General features: G+C 41.8%; 2 protein-coding genes across 3 annotated transcripts; both read left to right on the top strand.

Annotated features, from left to right (window-relative positions):
• Positions 1–302: 302 nt before the first annotated feature.
• Positions 303–5,770, top strand: selenoo1 (selenoprotein O1). Of its 2 annotated transcripts, none has more exons than XM_058645179.1 (9): positions 303–982; positions 2,214–2,417; positions 2,514–2,691; positions 2,893–3,023; positions 3,149–3,426; positions 3,579–3,747; positions 4,754–4,939; positions 5,164–5,320; positions 5,511–5,770. In XM_058645179.1, the coding sequence occupies exons 1-9, from the start codon at positions 429–431 to the stop codon at positions 5,736–5,738; spliced, it is 2,085 nt and encodes a 694-aa protein (XP_058501162.1). In that variant the 5' UTR covers positions 303–428; the 3' UTR covers positions 5,739–5,770. The 2 variants fall into 2 exon arrangements, with proteins under 2 accessions (XP_058501162.1, XP_058501163.1); XM_058645180.1 differs by having other exon boundaries at positions 5,511–5,729.
• Positions 5,771–8,337: 2,567 nt separating this feature from the next.
• mapk12a (mitogen-activated protein kinase 12a) lies at positions 8,338–14,640 on the top strand. The gene is made up of 12 exons (XM_058646287.1): positions 8,338–8,699; positions 10,088–10,217; positions 10,357–10,415; positions 10,502–10,613; positions 10,720–10,749; positions 10,904–10,951; positions 11,148–11,262; positions 12,628–12,699; positions 13,166–13,245; positions 13,362–13,440; positions 13,538–13,711; positions 13,826–14,640. The coding sequence occupies exons 1-12, from the start codon at positions 8,581–8,583 to the stop codon at positions 13,891–13,893; spliced, it is 1,086 nt and encodes a 361-aa protein (XP_058502270.1). The 5' UTR covers positions 8,338–8,580; the 3' UTR covers positions 13,894–14,640.
• The last annotated feature ends 649 nt before the right edge of the window (positions 14,641–15,289 follow it).

Genomic DNA, 15,289 nt, shown 5'->3' on the forward strand with positions numbered 1-15,289 from the left:
TGTGTTACAGAAATGCACATCCATATTATTCATACTAAGAAAAAGACAATGTATAAAAACAAATATTACAACACATAACAACAGTGTTAAATCAAAATTCCTCCAACAAGTTAACTATAATGTCAAAAAAATATACCTATTCTATAGTGTTTAGTGTGTGAAGAACTCCTATTGCAACTTATTTTAAATTGTGTTGTTACTGTCTGAATTGCATGCCGCAATTGCTCTGTAATTAACATATATGGAGACCTGACCTTCTGATGCCTGGATGTATTTCCGGGTTTTCTGCTTGCTGCCGGACGGACACATATTAATGCAACACGGTTTGTCTAGTAAACATCCGGTGTGCCTTACAGGATTAGGACAGCGTGATTCGCGAATTAAGTCTAACTGCGCCACGGTCTAAAACCACCGATGGCAGAGGTTGGATGGCTTATTTAGGACCGCGACTGCGACCCTCACGCATCTTTGTCCCCGTTGTGTCGGCTTTTAGACTCCTCTGCTCGGTCGGTATGAATGACATGGGTCTGGCCATGAGTCGTTCCTCGTTGGAGGGGCTCGACTTTGACAACGTCGCCCTCAGAAAATTGCCATTGGACCCGTCAGAGGAGCCGGGTGTTCGGCAGGTGAAAGGAGCCTGTTTCTCCCGGGTGAAGCCACAGCCGTTGACCAAGCCTCGTTTCGTGGCTGTGTCGCATGAAGCCCTGTCGCTGGTGGGGTTGAGTGGAGACGAGGTTATGGACGACCCGCTGGGACCAGAGTATCTAAGCGGCTCCAGAGTAATGCCTGGATCCGAGCCAGCCGCACACTGCTACTGTGGCCACCAGTTCGGACAGTTCGCCGGGCAACTGGGCGACGGAGCGGCCTGTTACCTGGGAGAGGTGAAGGCGCCACCCGGCCAGGAACCCGAACTCCTGCGGGAGAACCCGAACGGTCGGTGGGAGATTCAAGTGAAGGGAGCAGGAATGACTCCTTATTCCAGGTACATGCTGCCTGTATGTCACTTTTTTAAGGTTTGCATTTATTGTTATTGGAAGAGTTTCTATAATATAATATAATAGTCAGTCAGTCAGTCATCAACTACCGCTTTATCCTCCACCAGAGGGTATTTGTATTTGTATTTGTATTTATTTATTTGCACCATAAAAAAAACGACAATTACAAAAAACAGAAATTAAAGAAGAATAGTAAGTGCAGGAGAGGTTAAAAAACCTTACATGGGCTTATAAGAAGCACCTCCCCAAGAAATATACACATTCAAAGGATAAATCAACAACAACAACAATAGGAGAAAGCAACAACAAATAACAACAAAAAAGGAAGCAATACAAGTGCCATTTTATAGCAGACACTCAAAGAACTCAGAAATAAAAACATGGGTATGTATAAATATAAAATGATTGTATTTAACTGAGTGTATAAGCATGTAAAGAGATAATGATCCAATGACAAATATACTGGAAATATACTGGAAAAGAAACTATTAGGAACTTTGATTTAACAGGTAAGCTTTCAGTCTTAACTTAAAAGTATTGAGGGATGAAGATAAAAGACAACCATTCACTCTCACACTCACTCCTATGGTCAATTTGGAGTGTCCAATTTACCTATCCCCACATTGCATGTTTTTGGACTGTGGGAGGAAGCCGGAGAACCCGGAGAGAACCCACGCACACACGGGGAGAACATGCAAACTCCATGCAGAAAGGCCCTTCTTCTCGCTGCAAGGCGAGAGTGCTAACCACTACACCACCGTGTGGCTATAACATAATAGTATATATTATAATATAATAATATAATATAACTTTTAAAAATCCCACAGTGTCAAAACACTGAAATTGTTTTGAGAAAGTCTATTTTGAATCTGTAACGTGAGAATTCACATCTGAAAGCAATAGAGCAAACTTTTTTCGTTTTTCAGATCAGGATCTTGAGACCAAATTACTCAGTAACATAGATCTATAGGTACTAGAGTTTCTTTCATTTATGACATTTATACAAAAACTCAATTGTTTTTAAATAAAATTATGGATCTGGGTCTGGGTCTGGGTCACCAGCCCAGTCTAATAATTTCTTACTTGGGCCATAACCTACATTTTAAAATAGTTAATCAAAAGCTGCTCTTAACTTTCTGAGCTATGCTGCTCACAAACACATTGGGTTTAAAGGTAACTTTTTGATATTTAACTTCTGCATCCATGTTCTCTACACAGACAAGCTGATGGCCGCAAGGTCTTGCGCTCGAGTATAAGGGAGTTCCTGTGCAGCGAGGCCATGTTCTTTCTGGGTGTTCCCACCACAAGAGCAGGCTCAATAGTGACCTCTGACAGCACGGTCATACGGGATGTATACTATAGTGGAAATGCTTGCCATGAGAAATGCTCTGTGGTCCTCCGCATCGCTCCCACCTTTTTCAGGTGAGTGTACATTGTCTGTCTTCTATCTTAATCTATCATGGGTGTTGACGCTTCTTGAGATGAATGTTTTATATTTGCTGTGATTGCCCTTGTCAGGTTTGGATCCTTTGAAATCTTCAAGCAGGCAGATGAGTTCACAGGCCGTCAGGGTCCCAGCTATGGACGTGATGAAATTCGAAGTCAGATGATGGATTATATCATTGAGATGTTTTACCCAGAGATCCAGCAGAATTATCCTGACCGAGTGGAGAGAAACGTGGCTTTCTTCAGAGAGGTCAGCGAATGAGTGACTCCAATTTACGTGTAGTCAATTCTATACAATGACAGTTCAAGGTTCAAGATATTAATAGAGCTGGTCACAGAATTGTTATCATCTAATAAATAAAATAAAATAAGGTGTCATCCATTCTCCTTGACTGTTGTCTGGAATGAGATTTGTTTGGATGTTTATTAGAACGTTCTACATTGTTCGCAGGTGATGCTTCGCACAGCTCGACTCGTGGCACAGTGGCAGTGTATAGGTTTCTGTCATGGAGTGCTGAACACAGACAACATGAGCATCCTGGGACTCACGATGGACTATGGTCCATATGGCTTCATGGACAGGTCAGACACTTGGAGAGATATTCTGATTGTTTATAGCTTTGATAGGTTTGCATGCAGCGGTATATGATCACACAACATTTGCATCATACACTAATTATAGCAATGTTCCTGCTTGTCTCTTTCAGGTTTGACCCTGATTTCATCTGCAATGCTTCTGATAACTCCGGCCGTTACTCCTACCAAGCACAGCCGGCTATCTGCAGGTGGAACCTGGTGAAGCTAGCAGAGGCTCTTGCCCCGGAGCTACCACCAGACCGGGCTGAGAGTGTTTTGGATGAGTACCTGGATCTGTATAATGGCTTCTACCTTCAGAACATGAGGAAAAAACTGGGCTTGTTGACAAAGGAGGAGCCTGAGGATGAAATGCTGATCACAGAGTTGCTGCAGACCATGCACAACACAGGTGGCGTAAGAGTTAGAAAGTATTACAGTGTACTGCCATACTTTGAATCGAGTTTGAGAGAAACTACATAGATATTTTCGAGCGCATACAACATGAGAGATATTATCACCTAATAATAGCATGGTTTTTGTCTGTCTCTCTCTCTCCTATAGGTGCTGACTTCACAAACACATTCCGCAGCTTGAGTCACATTTCCTGTCCCTCAGGGGGAGAAAGTGAAGGAGAGATGGATCTTGTTAAGAAAGCCACAGAGCTCCTGCTTGAGCAGTGTGCCTCCTTAGAGGAGCTAAAGGCTGCTAACAAACCTACGATGGATCCACGGTGAGCAGGCTTTATTCTCTACTAAATAGATTGGTCTCATTTTCAAACCTTTGACCTTGATTGAACTAATGCACATGTTAACTTTTGGTTACCACTAGTGGGACTTTATGTGTCTTGTTTGACATTGGCATAGTACAATAATGCTGTATTGGAAATGGGCGAAAGGCAGAACTACTGCATTGCAATACATTAGTTTGAGGTGTCTTAAATTGACAATTATTGTTTTTGGTCACTTGATGAAGATCAAGCTGTGAAATATAACACAGCTAATTCTGACATATTACACCTCAAGGCATTTTGAGTAATGTTTCTGAAAGGTCTAGTGTCAGACATGATCAAAACTTTAAAGTTGTACTTCAGAAGACGTTAAAGAGTTTAAAGATGGCTCCATAGAGCAGAGGGGAACTGCAGGTTTAGGTTAAATGCCACAATGAAGAATGAATTAATATCAAAATACTGCACAAGGTAGCACAACATCGAAGTCTTCGCTGGAAAGTGAAAGTGTTGACTCATGCCGGCCAGTTTCAATATTTCATTGTTAAGATTTTGATTTGATCAGGCCACTGAAACTCGCCACTAACCAGTGTGTTTTAGTTCTGAAATGACCTACATACCTGTTGCCTGAATGCCCTGAATGGAAAGTAACAATGTCGCAGTCACACAGCAGATAAGGATCCAGCTCTGTCTACAATGTGGAAAACATAATTTTGTATGAAACCTGATTACCGTCCTAGCCAGATGTAAACACAGAATTTGGAATCAGAATACCGCATTTAAACCCGTTATCTTATTTCCTGTCTAATCTAATCAACACATGTAAACAAAGTCAGTGAATGTTACATAAACACAACATATCTATCATCTCGTTTGTCACATTACGTCATTTCCCCTTCAATCATATTAACAACAGATAAAATCTGGATCGACTGCATCCAGCTTAGTCTCTTTGCTTTCTCCAGCAATGACAGTAACATTTTTGAATTATTGTCTGTCCCCTGTTTGACAGTGAGCTGGCGATGCTGCTGTCTATGGCGCAGAGCAACCCTGCACTGTTCCAGATGATTTCAGACAGGAGGACATTATCGAAGCAGCTGGACAAACTCAGCAGACTGAAAGATCTGATGGAGACCAGCCAGGAAGAGCTGAAAAACAAACAGAGTGAGGAGTGGACCCAGTGGATCACATGCTACAGGTGAGACAAAGGAGGGAAGACCAAGTAGCCGTGGAATATATTAAATCAAGTGCACAGGATGAGGGGAGTAAATGTGTGAGGGATTTTTTTCTGGGTCGATGGTGATGGGTGGAAGTGTGACTGATAAAGGGGGTGGACAGAGAGACGGAGGAGGAAATGGAGCGTTGAGGCGGACATTGTTCCATTACTGTAACTCTGAATGTTCGATGATGTCACTGCCGCAGGAAGCGTCTGGCTCGCGAGTTGGAGGGACAGAGTGATGTGCAGGCTGTGCAGGAGCAGAGGGTGCGGGTAATGGACAGCACCAACCCTCGTGTCATACTCAGGAACTACATTGCCCAGAATGCAATAGAAGCTGCTGAGAATGGAGACTTTTCTGAAGTGAGACTCAAATCTGTTCTGGCATGAGGCTAAAAGAAATGTGTTTCTACAGCACATCAACTGTGATTTATTAACAATAATAATAATAATATTAATTATATTAGCACAGACTTAGTTAAACTCAGTTCCCGTTTGCTCTGTTCAACTCAAGTGTTTCACTTTCCTCTCTCATTTCCTCTCTGCGTCGCAGGTCCAGCGGGTCCTCAAGGTTCTGGAGAAGCCCTTTTCTTCGCAGCAGGGTCTGGAGCTTCCAGCGTGGATGGGCAGAGGCGGTGTCTCTGAACAGGGAGAGAGGGATGAAGGAGAGGAGCAGCAGCAGCAACAGGCTGCGTCTGTCTCCACAGCCAGAGATCCCATTCCTTACGACAGCAAGCCTCCTGCTTGGGCCCATGAAATCTGTGTCACATGATCTTCGTAAAAACTTTCCTGATCGTTAGCGCGCCTGCCTAAAATGAATCTTAAAGTTCGTCTAAAGATGAGAGTGCAGAGTGTAACAAGTGGAGGACTCCCCTGCTCATCCCTTCCTTTCCCAAGTGCATTAGGGAACTTTGGTGGCCTTTGAATAGCAGAAAGGATGCAAAGGCATCTCTCTCTCCACTCTTCCACTTCTGCTATGTATTGGACTGTTGGTGGGGCTTTTCTTTCTCATTTGCATAGTAAGCTTCCACATCAAAACGCACACCAGTACATAGAAGGCTTATTCTAAGGCTATAAAAACCAAACTATTTTTATTTTAAAGCAAATATACACTTATACAAACCTACGTATGGGTCGTGTATTCAGTTTTTTGCTAATAAGCCCTCCTAATTGTTACGCACTGGACCTTTCAAAATGCTTATTCCTTACCTTTACTGCTTCCTCTTCTCGCTAACTCTGTTTCTTTTTGGCAGGTCAGGCAGCGTCAGGGAAGTTTACACGAGGTGCGACTCACCACAGACTTTTAGCTGCTACAAAGCAGACAGGGTCTGAGTTGATTTGGGGTGTTTAACAAAAAGTATATATATCCCTTGGCTTGTTCCCTGTCTATTCTGTGTTCAGTTGGCTATTAATGATGAACCAGACAACAAGTCCCCACAGTGACCTGTCTGACTCTGATGACCTGTGGTGTGTCACCTGTGACATTAACCAAATATTTTCTTAGCTTTGTTTGTGGATGAAAAGGTTGCACTTCGTCCTTAAAGTCGTAGAAAATAAACGCACAATATTTTCTCCTGTGACAGAACCCACTTTTGTCATATAAAAACTGTATAGGCACACAGACAAAAATGACTTTATCACACATATATACTTTTTATCTAATGAGTTCAACGAGCATTAGTACTGCTGAGTACAAGAAGAAACTTCCCCTAATTTAAAACCTCATTAGAGGAAGTTTGTTATAAATTATATCACAAATGTGACACTATGTTGGAAGGGGAAATCAAACATTCATGAATGTGTTTTCATCTCTTCCCAAAGCTAATTTTGAATATAAACGAATGTTAATTATATTCAAACAATTGTCAAATGAATTCATACAATGTTAAGCCTATCAGCTCCACTTGACTGTGTTTCTCTGTATAACACTGTGCAGTGTTCATGTCTGTGGCGACATTTCCATGCTGCAGGTGAACAGAAAGAAGCACACAGCACAAGCAGAGTGAAATAGCTTCATACGTGGGTTCTGCTGCTGAAATATAAACCTGGAAGTTCAGTAGGACTTCACTGTTGTATTTTAATCACCTTTGCTTCACTTGATGCCTACATTTTCAGTCACAGCTGCCGCTGTTACCTTTGCCACGCAGCTCCAATTAAGTTGCCAAGATGCAGTCTGGACAAGTAACGTTACGTCAAAAGACAGGTACACAACACATAACTTTACCTACCACTGTGGAAACACCGTATTCTCTCTCTCTGTGTAAGAGAGAGTGGGTGGGGCAGAGCAGAGAAAACAAGGTCATACACCTCAGGGTGGTAATTAATATTGACAAACATTTCTCAGAAATCATGCTGGGCCGATAGAGGTTCTGAACTGGATCTTTACGCAACACTGGTTGTAACCTGTAGAGGCCTCACAGCTATGTAGTGGCTAGCCCTGTACAGCAAAATATACTCAGGTATTTTTCTGTATGAGTTAGCATGTGCGTGGGTTTTCTCTGGGTTCTCCAGTTTCCTCCCACCATCCAAACACTTACAGAGGTTAACTGGATACTCTAAATTGACCGTAGGTGCTAATGGTCGAGTGAACAACTGTTCATCTCTGTATGTTTGGCCTGTGATGGACTGGTGACCAGTCCAGGGTCCTTTTTGGCCCCATATCAGCTAGGATTGGCTCCAGTGACCCTAATGTGTAGACAATGAATGGATGAACGAATGGTTGCTCCCTTTGAACCAGGATGAATCTGTTGGCTTGGTATCAAAATCAAAAGTGGCACAAATTGACATGAAATGAGTTTGATTTTTGCTCAGTAATTATGAAATGCAAGTTCTACATAGCCTTTACCTAATGCTCCAATAAAATGAGCAGTGAATACACATTGTGTTGTTTTTCTGTGCACACCTTTAGCAGCCCTGTTATTTTAAAGGAAGTCCACCTCCATATTTGTTTCATGACTCATTGTTCAGTTCAGATATTGCTTCTCAGATCAGTATACTTCATAATAATAAAATGGGTGATTTAACTGATCAATTCCCTTTTGCTTTAGCACAAGACAGAAGTGAGACATAGTAGAATGCCATGTTTATTTACACAACACGTGTATTCGTTCTATTTCCTGGACAGACTTGCATTTCTCTTGCACATACTTGTGCTCGTCTTCGAGTGACGCTCATGTCTCAGCAAGTCCCAGATATTTCTTTACTTTTTACCCCTGAGCAGAGCAGGGCAGAGCAGCCAACAGGGGCCACACCACTGAGGAATACAGACGAAACCGTGACAACTCAAATAAGAGGCTTAAAAAGCTGCTCTCCAAACTGCGCACCTGTCGACGCATTTCACAGGCATGCTGACAGGCTGAAGTCTCAAGTTACCCACATTCCAGTCTCCTTTTCACCTTTAATTGTAAACCTCCAGCGGGAGTGGCTCTGCGTGACCTCAGGCTGCGCCCTGAGCGGCTGATACGCAGAGCTGCGCAATGATGTGGCTGAGAGAGTGAGCGCATAGGTGGGATCTATCAGGGACAATGGGTGTGTAGGATCGACGGCGCACAAAGACAAACGGCCAGAAAAAAAGACACACCACTTTGACCTACTTTTGTCCTCCCCTTTTTTAAATAAATGCAATGTCTAAGCGAGTCAGACCCGGTTATTCCCGACAAGAAGTCAACAAAACGTCATGGGAAGTACCGGAGCGATACCGGGATCTGAAGCAGGTGGGGACCGGGGCTTACGGGACGGTTTGGTAAGTGAAACCTGTGACTCGGGATGAAACTGTTGTGATAGAGATTGGAACTGCGGGTGAGTGAGTGAGTGAATGGATGAGGGTCACGGTAACAAAGAGAGTAGACGGAACAGATGGTGACATTCAGGCAGACGCACTGTGCCGCCGCCGCTAAACAAAAGAACAGAAAGTGTGCGCGCTCCGCTGAACACATGCTGCTCCACTTCCTTATTGTGATGGAGACACTTCATCGCAGCAGCTCTCGCATGTTTTCACTCGCCTCGTAAGATGATTGTCATCGTGAAGCTCACTCGGTGAGAAGGTGCCAGAAGTTTCAGTCAACCTGCACAACAAGCTGCTTTCAGGCACCTTCTGCGTCTTTGTGATCAATGATTGACCGTGTGGGCGGAAACTCAAGCGCTCTGACCGACTCAATACAACTTAGTAACACTTGAACGACTCTGAAAACACTGACGCTGGAGATGGCACCTCCTGCCACAGACAAAGATCACAGCTGGATGGAGCAGATGTGGCAGGGGTCTGATTGTAGCTCCATGTTTGAGCTTCTAATCTGATCAGAAGATTAGAGTAGTAAATACACAACATAGAAAAGTATTTTTTTTGTTTTTATCCAGATCAAAGGAGGTGGCTTAAATGATTTCCTCATACCAGACATGTTCAGATCAGCTGGTCCTAAAAAGCACTGGCCTTAAGTTGATCATGGTGAATCTCCATTATTGTGAATAGTGGTGAAAAGTGGAAAGTGGGGTATCCTGCATCTTTTCAGTCACTCCAGGACAGTTTACAAATGTTGTTGGTGATGTTTTTGTGACATTAGTAGTCTAGGTTTTTATACATCATTTTGTAACATGGCAAAGTTTTTGTTCCATTATTTGGTGACGTAAGTGAGTCCATTAGTTTGCGGAAAATAGACCTTTTCTGAATGCTTACAGAATGAAGGGCATTCAATTCAGTCCATTTCAGCCTTTAATGACACTTCTTCTTTTCATGCGACCAAGGGCGCATGCAGACAAACACAATCCCACAGACTAACCCTAACAATAACCCATATTCCTCATACAGAAACTGTATGGACTGAAGTATCCATACCTTAATGGTCCAGTGTGTAAAGTTAAGGTTAAATTATTTTCATTTGACAGAAAGAGAAAAAAATTTAATGTACAATCACCTGATTTTATGAATGATTGTTTTTTGTTACCCCGGAATGAGCCAGGCCACTGTTTTTGGACTATCATGTTTTTACAGTAGCCCACAATGGACAAACTAAACATCTTCTCTTCCAACATACTTGGAAAAGAAGGGTAATTTACTGAGTTGCAGTTTTTTCCCTCACAATAATCTTGACAGAAAATGTTAGGTTAATGATGTATGTTCCTTCCTTCCCTCAGCTCAGCCGCTGACTCCCGAACAGGAACCAAAGTGGCCATCAAGAAGCTCTACCGACCTTTCCAGTCTGAGCTCTTTGCCAAACGGGCCTACAGGGAGCTGAGGCTTCTCAAACACATGAAACATGAAAATGTAAGACACGACATCGCCACTGCATTTTATTTTTCAATGTAGATCAGTCACAAGGAGTCTGAAATGGAATTAGGACATAGTTATGACACAAATGACCTCAGATTATCTCCAAGTGACTCATATTTTTTATCTGGTGCAGGTGATTGGCCTGTTAGATGTGTTTACTGCCGACCTCTCCCTGGACAGATTCCGTGATTTGTAAGTTCATGCCTCTGCTGCTATGCTGTGTCACTATATTCCCTCATTCCAATTGGGAAGTCACAATGGTTTTTTTCCCCTCTTAGTTATCTGGTGATGCCATTCATGGGGACAGATCTGGGGAAGCTGATGAAGCTGCAGAGACTGTCAGAAGAGAAGATTCAGTATTTGGTTTATCAGATGCTCAGGGGTCTTAAGGTGGAGAGCTCTTGATCTGCTTTGATATTGTGACAATTAAATGCATTTCAAATGTTTAGTTTGAATCATTAAATCCTTGTTATATTGTCTCTCTTTTTCTTTACAGTACATTCATTCAGCAGGTATAATTCACAGGGTAAGTTGTCATATAATCTATATATAGATTAGGTGTGAGCTAACGATTCATACATTCTTGTGTAACAGAAGCGTAAGTGTTTTTTTGTAACGCTTACGTATATACCCTCCCTATTTTCTTACAATAACTCCGTTTTTCACGTGAACCTTTGCAGGACCTCAAACCAGGAAATCTCGCCATCAACCAAGACTGTGAGCTCAAGGTACAGCTGCACACCCTGGTAACCCAAACCAGGACAACACCTTATTTTACACTGTCGTGAACAACCTGTGATGTCACAATTTATGTACAGACCAGAATTCTATTCTCCTCCATGTTATGTACCTGAAGTGTTACCACCACGACTCTGTGAGGTAAATGTTGGTGTGGCTGCCTCTGCCTTGTTTGTGTTCTGTCAGATACTGGACTTTGGATTGGCGCGGCAGGCAGACAGCGAGATGACGGGGTATGTGGTGACTCGATGGTACAGGGCTCCAGAGGTCATCCTCAGCTGGATGCACTACACTCAGACTGGTAATGTTGAGCTAATTAAAAGAAAGAGACATGGTTGTTGTTTTTGCTTAGGTCAACTTCAGCGCTTCCTATGAGTACAAGCCATTTTGTTGTACTCAAAATTACCTGAGCTCAAGGCTTCTGCTTCAAAAATGATTTACTACTGCATTAATGACCTTTAAAACCTCTGAAGAGCAGGCTTAAACGTGTTGCTTTATTAAAGCTGCGGCGTGCAACTTTCCAACATAAACAAACGTCTGCTACAGTTCATGTCAAATGAGGTCACACGACGCTGATTAATCCTATCGGCTGCACACGACTCACTGTGTTTGTCAGTAAAGCTGTGTTGTCTTGTCGTGTCTGTGGTGACACAGAGTGGCGCATCTTACATCACAACTGATTGATGGGAGGCACTAGCATAACAGCTACGCTAGTAAAGTGAGACGGTGCCGAACTTTAACAGGGTTAAAGGAACTAATGTTGAAAGAAATTGGAATAAAAAAAAGGCAACAGAAGTTACACACTGGAGCTTTAAGTTTTCTAAAAAATCACTTTATTTCTCATGTTTTCTGGGCAATGAAGGTTTTCTACGTTAGATTTACAGTAGGGTGCTATTTGTAAAAAACAGAGCAGCATCAAAGCCACAGTATTAAAGAGGGGGGGTGGAGAGATGGAGAAGGTTCTGTCATCCATAATTCTGTGTTTGTTCCTGTGGGAATTGGAAATGAGGTTGTGTTGAGGTGGGATTATGGAAGATATTGCTATTTTTATGTTTGGGAATAAGAAAAACCTTCATTATTGCTTCAATGACAATACTTTAAAAATCTGGAACTCTATCTTTTTCTATATTGAACAGTGTCTAATCACTCAGTTTATGGTCATTGAGTTGTAAACACCCAAGTTCATTATTTTTTATTGTCATTGTTATCATTATGTTGTTCTGTATTTGTTTTTTACCATTGATATATATATATATATATTTGTTTTTGTTACACCTAAATCAGCCTTTTTCTTTTAATGATACCTCACTCACTCACTCACCTTCTACCCCTTTATCCTCCACATGAGGGTCATGGGGTCAATGATACCTAAGTAGTCTAAATTATGTACATAAATACATACTGCTACATGCATGTTGAAAAAGATTTATTTAAAACAAACTTGTTCTACAAAGTAATGATAAGTGTTATCCACTAGGTGGTACCCTCTTAACACTCTACCTAAACTTAAATCTTACAGCACAGACGCTAAACACTCAGCAATAGACACTGCACCTTTTTAACTCACTGCACCTTTTAACACAACATTTTAATATGTGTTCTATCTATCATGTTAAATTGAGACATGTGTGGTGTTTATTTACCGTTTCTTTTGTCTTCTGTTCAGTGGACATTTGGTCCGTGGGCTGCATCATGGCGGAAATGCTGCAAGGAAAACCTCTTTTTAAAGGCAGCGACCGTATCCTTTAAAGTTCCATGTCATGACGGGGATCAAGAGGTCACAACACACACACAAAAAAAGAGGGAAACCACACCGTGTTTAACAGTTGGAGAATATTTCAGTAAAATCGAATTTAGCCAAATTAAATAATCAAATTAAATATTTAAAATATGAGATGTTTAAATCACGATGTATATGACTGAATGTGTAAAACTGTATGTGTAAAATAATAATTTCAAAACAACAGAATAAACCAGGTTTTGGGCACAGGGAATCAGAGAAAAGCAGGTTGATAGTTGGTCCCGGTGCTCTGAGTTACAGCTATCACTTACCTGCACCGAGGAGCACAGGTTAGACACACCTGCAGGAAGATGAACACGACATAGGACAGAATAGATGTTTTCCATTTCATTTCAGGTGACTTGCCTTACGTGAACGTGTTAAATGTGAATTATACTTTTGAACCTTGACCCATATTTATCAGACCTAGATCAGCTGACTGAGATCATGAAGATCACAGGAACACCAGCTCAGGAATTTATATCAAAACTGGAATCCGAGGATGTGAGCACAGAACACACACCAATGAAATGAGAACTTAAAGATTTATGTAAATGCACAGTCTCGCATATCACAACAATGATTTATTCCACGATTAATGTATATGTTTCTTCTCATAGGCCAAAAGGTACATTAAAAGTCTCGCAAAGGTGGAAAAAAAAGAGCTTCATAAAGTGTTTCCCACAACTAATCCACAAGGTAGGACATGCTCAGCTGTCATTTTCAGTCAGCTTGGCATTCAAAGCCTGATTCGATTTTTCTCCCTTTGTTCTTTTCTCCTCTCCTCCTCCCTCAGCTGTGTCTGTACTCGAGCACATGTTATTGCTGGACCCGGAGAGCAGGGCGAGCGCCGCAGAGGCGCTCACGCTGCCCTACTTCGCCGAGTTCAGAGACCCAGAGGAGGAGAAGGAAGCACAGCTGTACGACCACTCGGTAGACAACACAGAACTGTCACTGGACCAATGGAAACGTAAGGATGACAGAAGGAGCTGTATAATGAGCCAAAGACGCCGAAAGGATCTGTCAATGATCATGGGCGGTTACATTTTTATTCATCTCCGTGATGCTGTGTTTCTTTCTCCAGGTCACACCTTCACAGAGATCTTGACTTTTAAACCAGTCGTGCCAGAATCCAAGGAAACCTCACTGTAAAACACAAAACTGTAATTGTGCTGCCTGGGACCAGAACAAAAAGTAAAACATGTCTTATTATTATTATTATCATTATCATCTTGTGCTCAAGTGGGAGAAAACTGTTAAAACAAGGCTTAATGAATGACCACAGACTGTTATTGTAAACATTCCGAGTTTCTTTTCAGCAGGACTTTGGTCCATTAGTTTTACTTCCTCACCGTTTAGCATTAGACTCTTGTAGCTCCACCTCCAGTGATGTGGATACTTTAATAACTCAGTTATACTTGTCTGATAGACGTGAGATAATAAAAGTCAGGGAAAGAAACATTTGTGATCAAAACATTATGTCTAGAATGTGTTGTGTAATTCTGAGTTTCGTATGCAAGTTCAGTCACAGGTTCAGTCAGATTGGACGCGTATGTGTTATAGAGCAGTGTTTCCCAGTCCTGGTCCTTGGGGGGGCCCTCCTGCATGTTTTAGATGGGTTTGAGCAGGGACACATGAAAAAACATGTAGGGGCAGAGGGTCCCAGAGGACCAGGACTTGGAAACATTGTCATAGAGCATTTAATTAAATATATACCTCCTTTATTGTTAGCGTTAAATACAAATCAGTACATGCAGTTTAAGTTCATTCATTGTTTCCAAGAGTCATTTGTGGTACAGTAGGTACAGTGTGTTGGATTTAGCAATCTGATCTGTTTCACCTCAGCCTTCCCTTCCAAACGTGTGGCCTTCACTTATTAAAAGTCAGATTTCAAAACAATGGTGGTCCTTCATGACAGCCGACCTGCTACTGATGTAAATATAAAGGGCTCATAATGTGGTAATAAGAAAAACTGCAACTCAAACCTTCAGATTGTTGTACAAAAAAAGAAAAACATTTCTGCCATATGGAAATGATGTTGCCTAAATCGTACACACCGGGCCATTAAAGGGAATAGAGATAGGACCATACGTTAGTTTGTGAGGTCATTTCCTTATCAGTGACTTAATGGCCTTAATGGAGACATTTTGTGGAATGGCCCTTTGTATGTGTGTGTGTGTGTGTGTGTGTGTGTGTGTGTATAATCTACATGTCTGCTGCAGCGCTGTCTGTCTCACATTGGCCTTAATGATTCAAACCATTGTTGTGCTGTGCTGCCACTCATACGAAGCTCACATCTCAGCAGGGTATAGGCACAAACAATCACTTTGCGTAAATGTCATTATGGTGTTTGTTTTCTTGTTGTTGTTTTTTTCTAATCAAAAAGTTGCACAAAACACACTCGAGAGCTCGCTGTATTTTGTTTTATTAATAAAGACTCTCTTTGAAAAGGATGTACAAATGCAAACGCGGTTTCTCTCACAAACAAAACAGATGGAGTTTGGCTCATCGAAAGGGAACGCCGTTAAACTTCATTTTCAGACGCTGA

Source organism: Solea solea, chromosome 12, assembly GCF_958295425.1.
Source record: "Solea solea chromosome 12, fSolSol10.1, whole genome shotgun sequence".
Classification (NCBI taxonomy): Eukaryota; Metazoa; Chordata; class Actinopteri; order Pleuronectiformes; family Soleidae; genus Solea; species Solea solea.

Coding starts and splice junctions, on each gene's coding strand:
- selenoo1 (XM_058645180.1), top strand. CDS start 429: ATGGCTTATTTAGGACCGCGACTGCGACCCTCACGCATCTTTGTCCCC. Junction 3,024..3,148: donor CCATATGGCTTCATGGACAG/GTCAGACACTTG, acceptor TGTCTCTTTCAG/GTTTGACCCTGATTTCATCT. Junction 3,748..4,753: donor AAACCTACGATGGATCCACG/GTGAGCAGGCTT, acceptor CCTGTTTGACAG/TGAGCTGGCGATGCTGCTGT.
- mapk12a (XM_058646287.1), top strand. CDS start 8,581: ATGTCTAAGCGAGTCAGACCCGGTTATTCCCGACAAGAAGTCAACAAA. Junction 10,218..10,356: donor AACACATGAAACATGAAAAT/GTAAGACACGAC, acceptor TATCTGGTGCAG/GTGATTGGCCTGTTAGATGT. Junction 10,952..11,147: donor ACCAAGACTGTGAGCTCAAG/GTACAGCTGCAC, acceptor GTGTTCTGTCAG/ATACTGGACTTTGGATTGGC.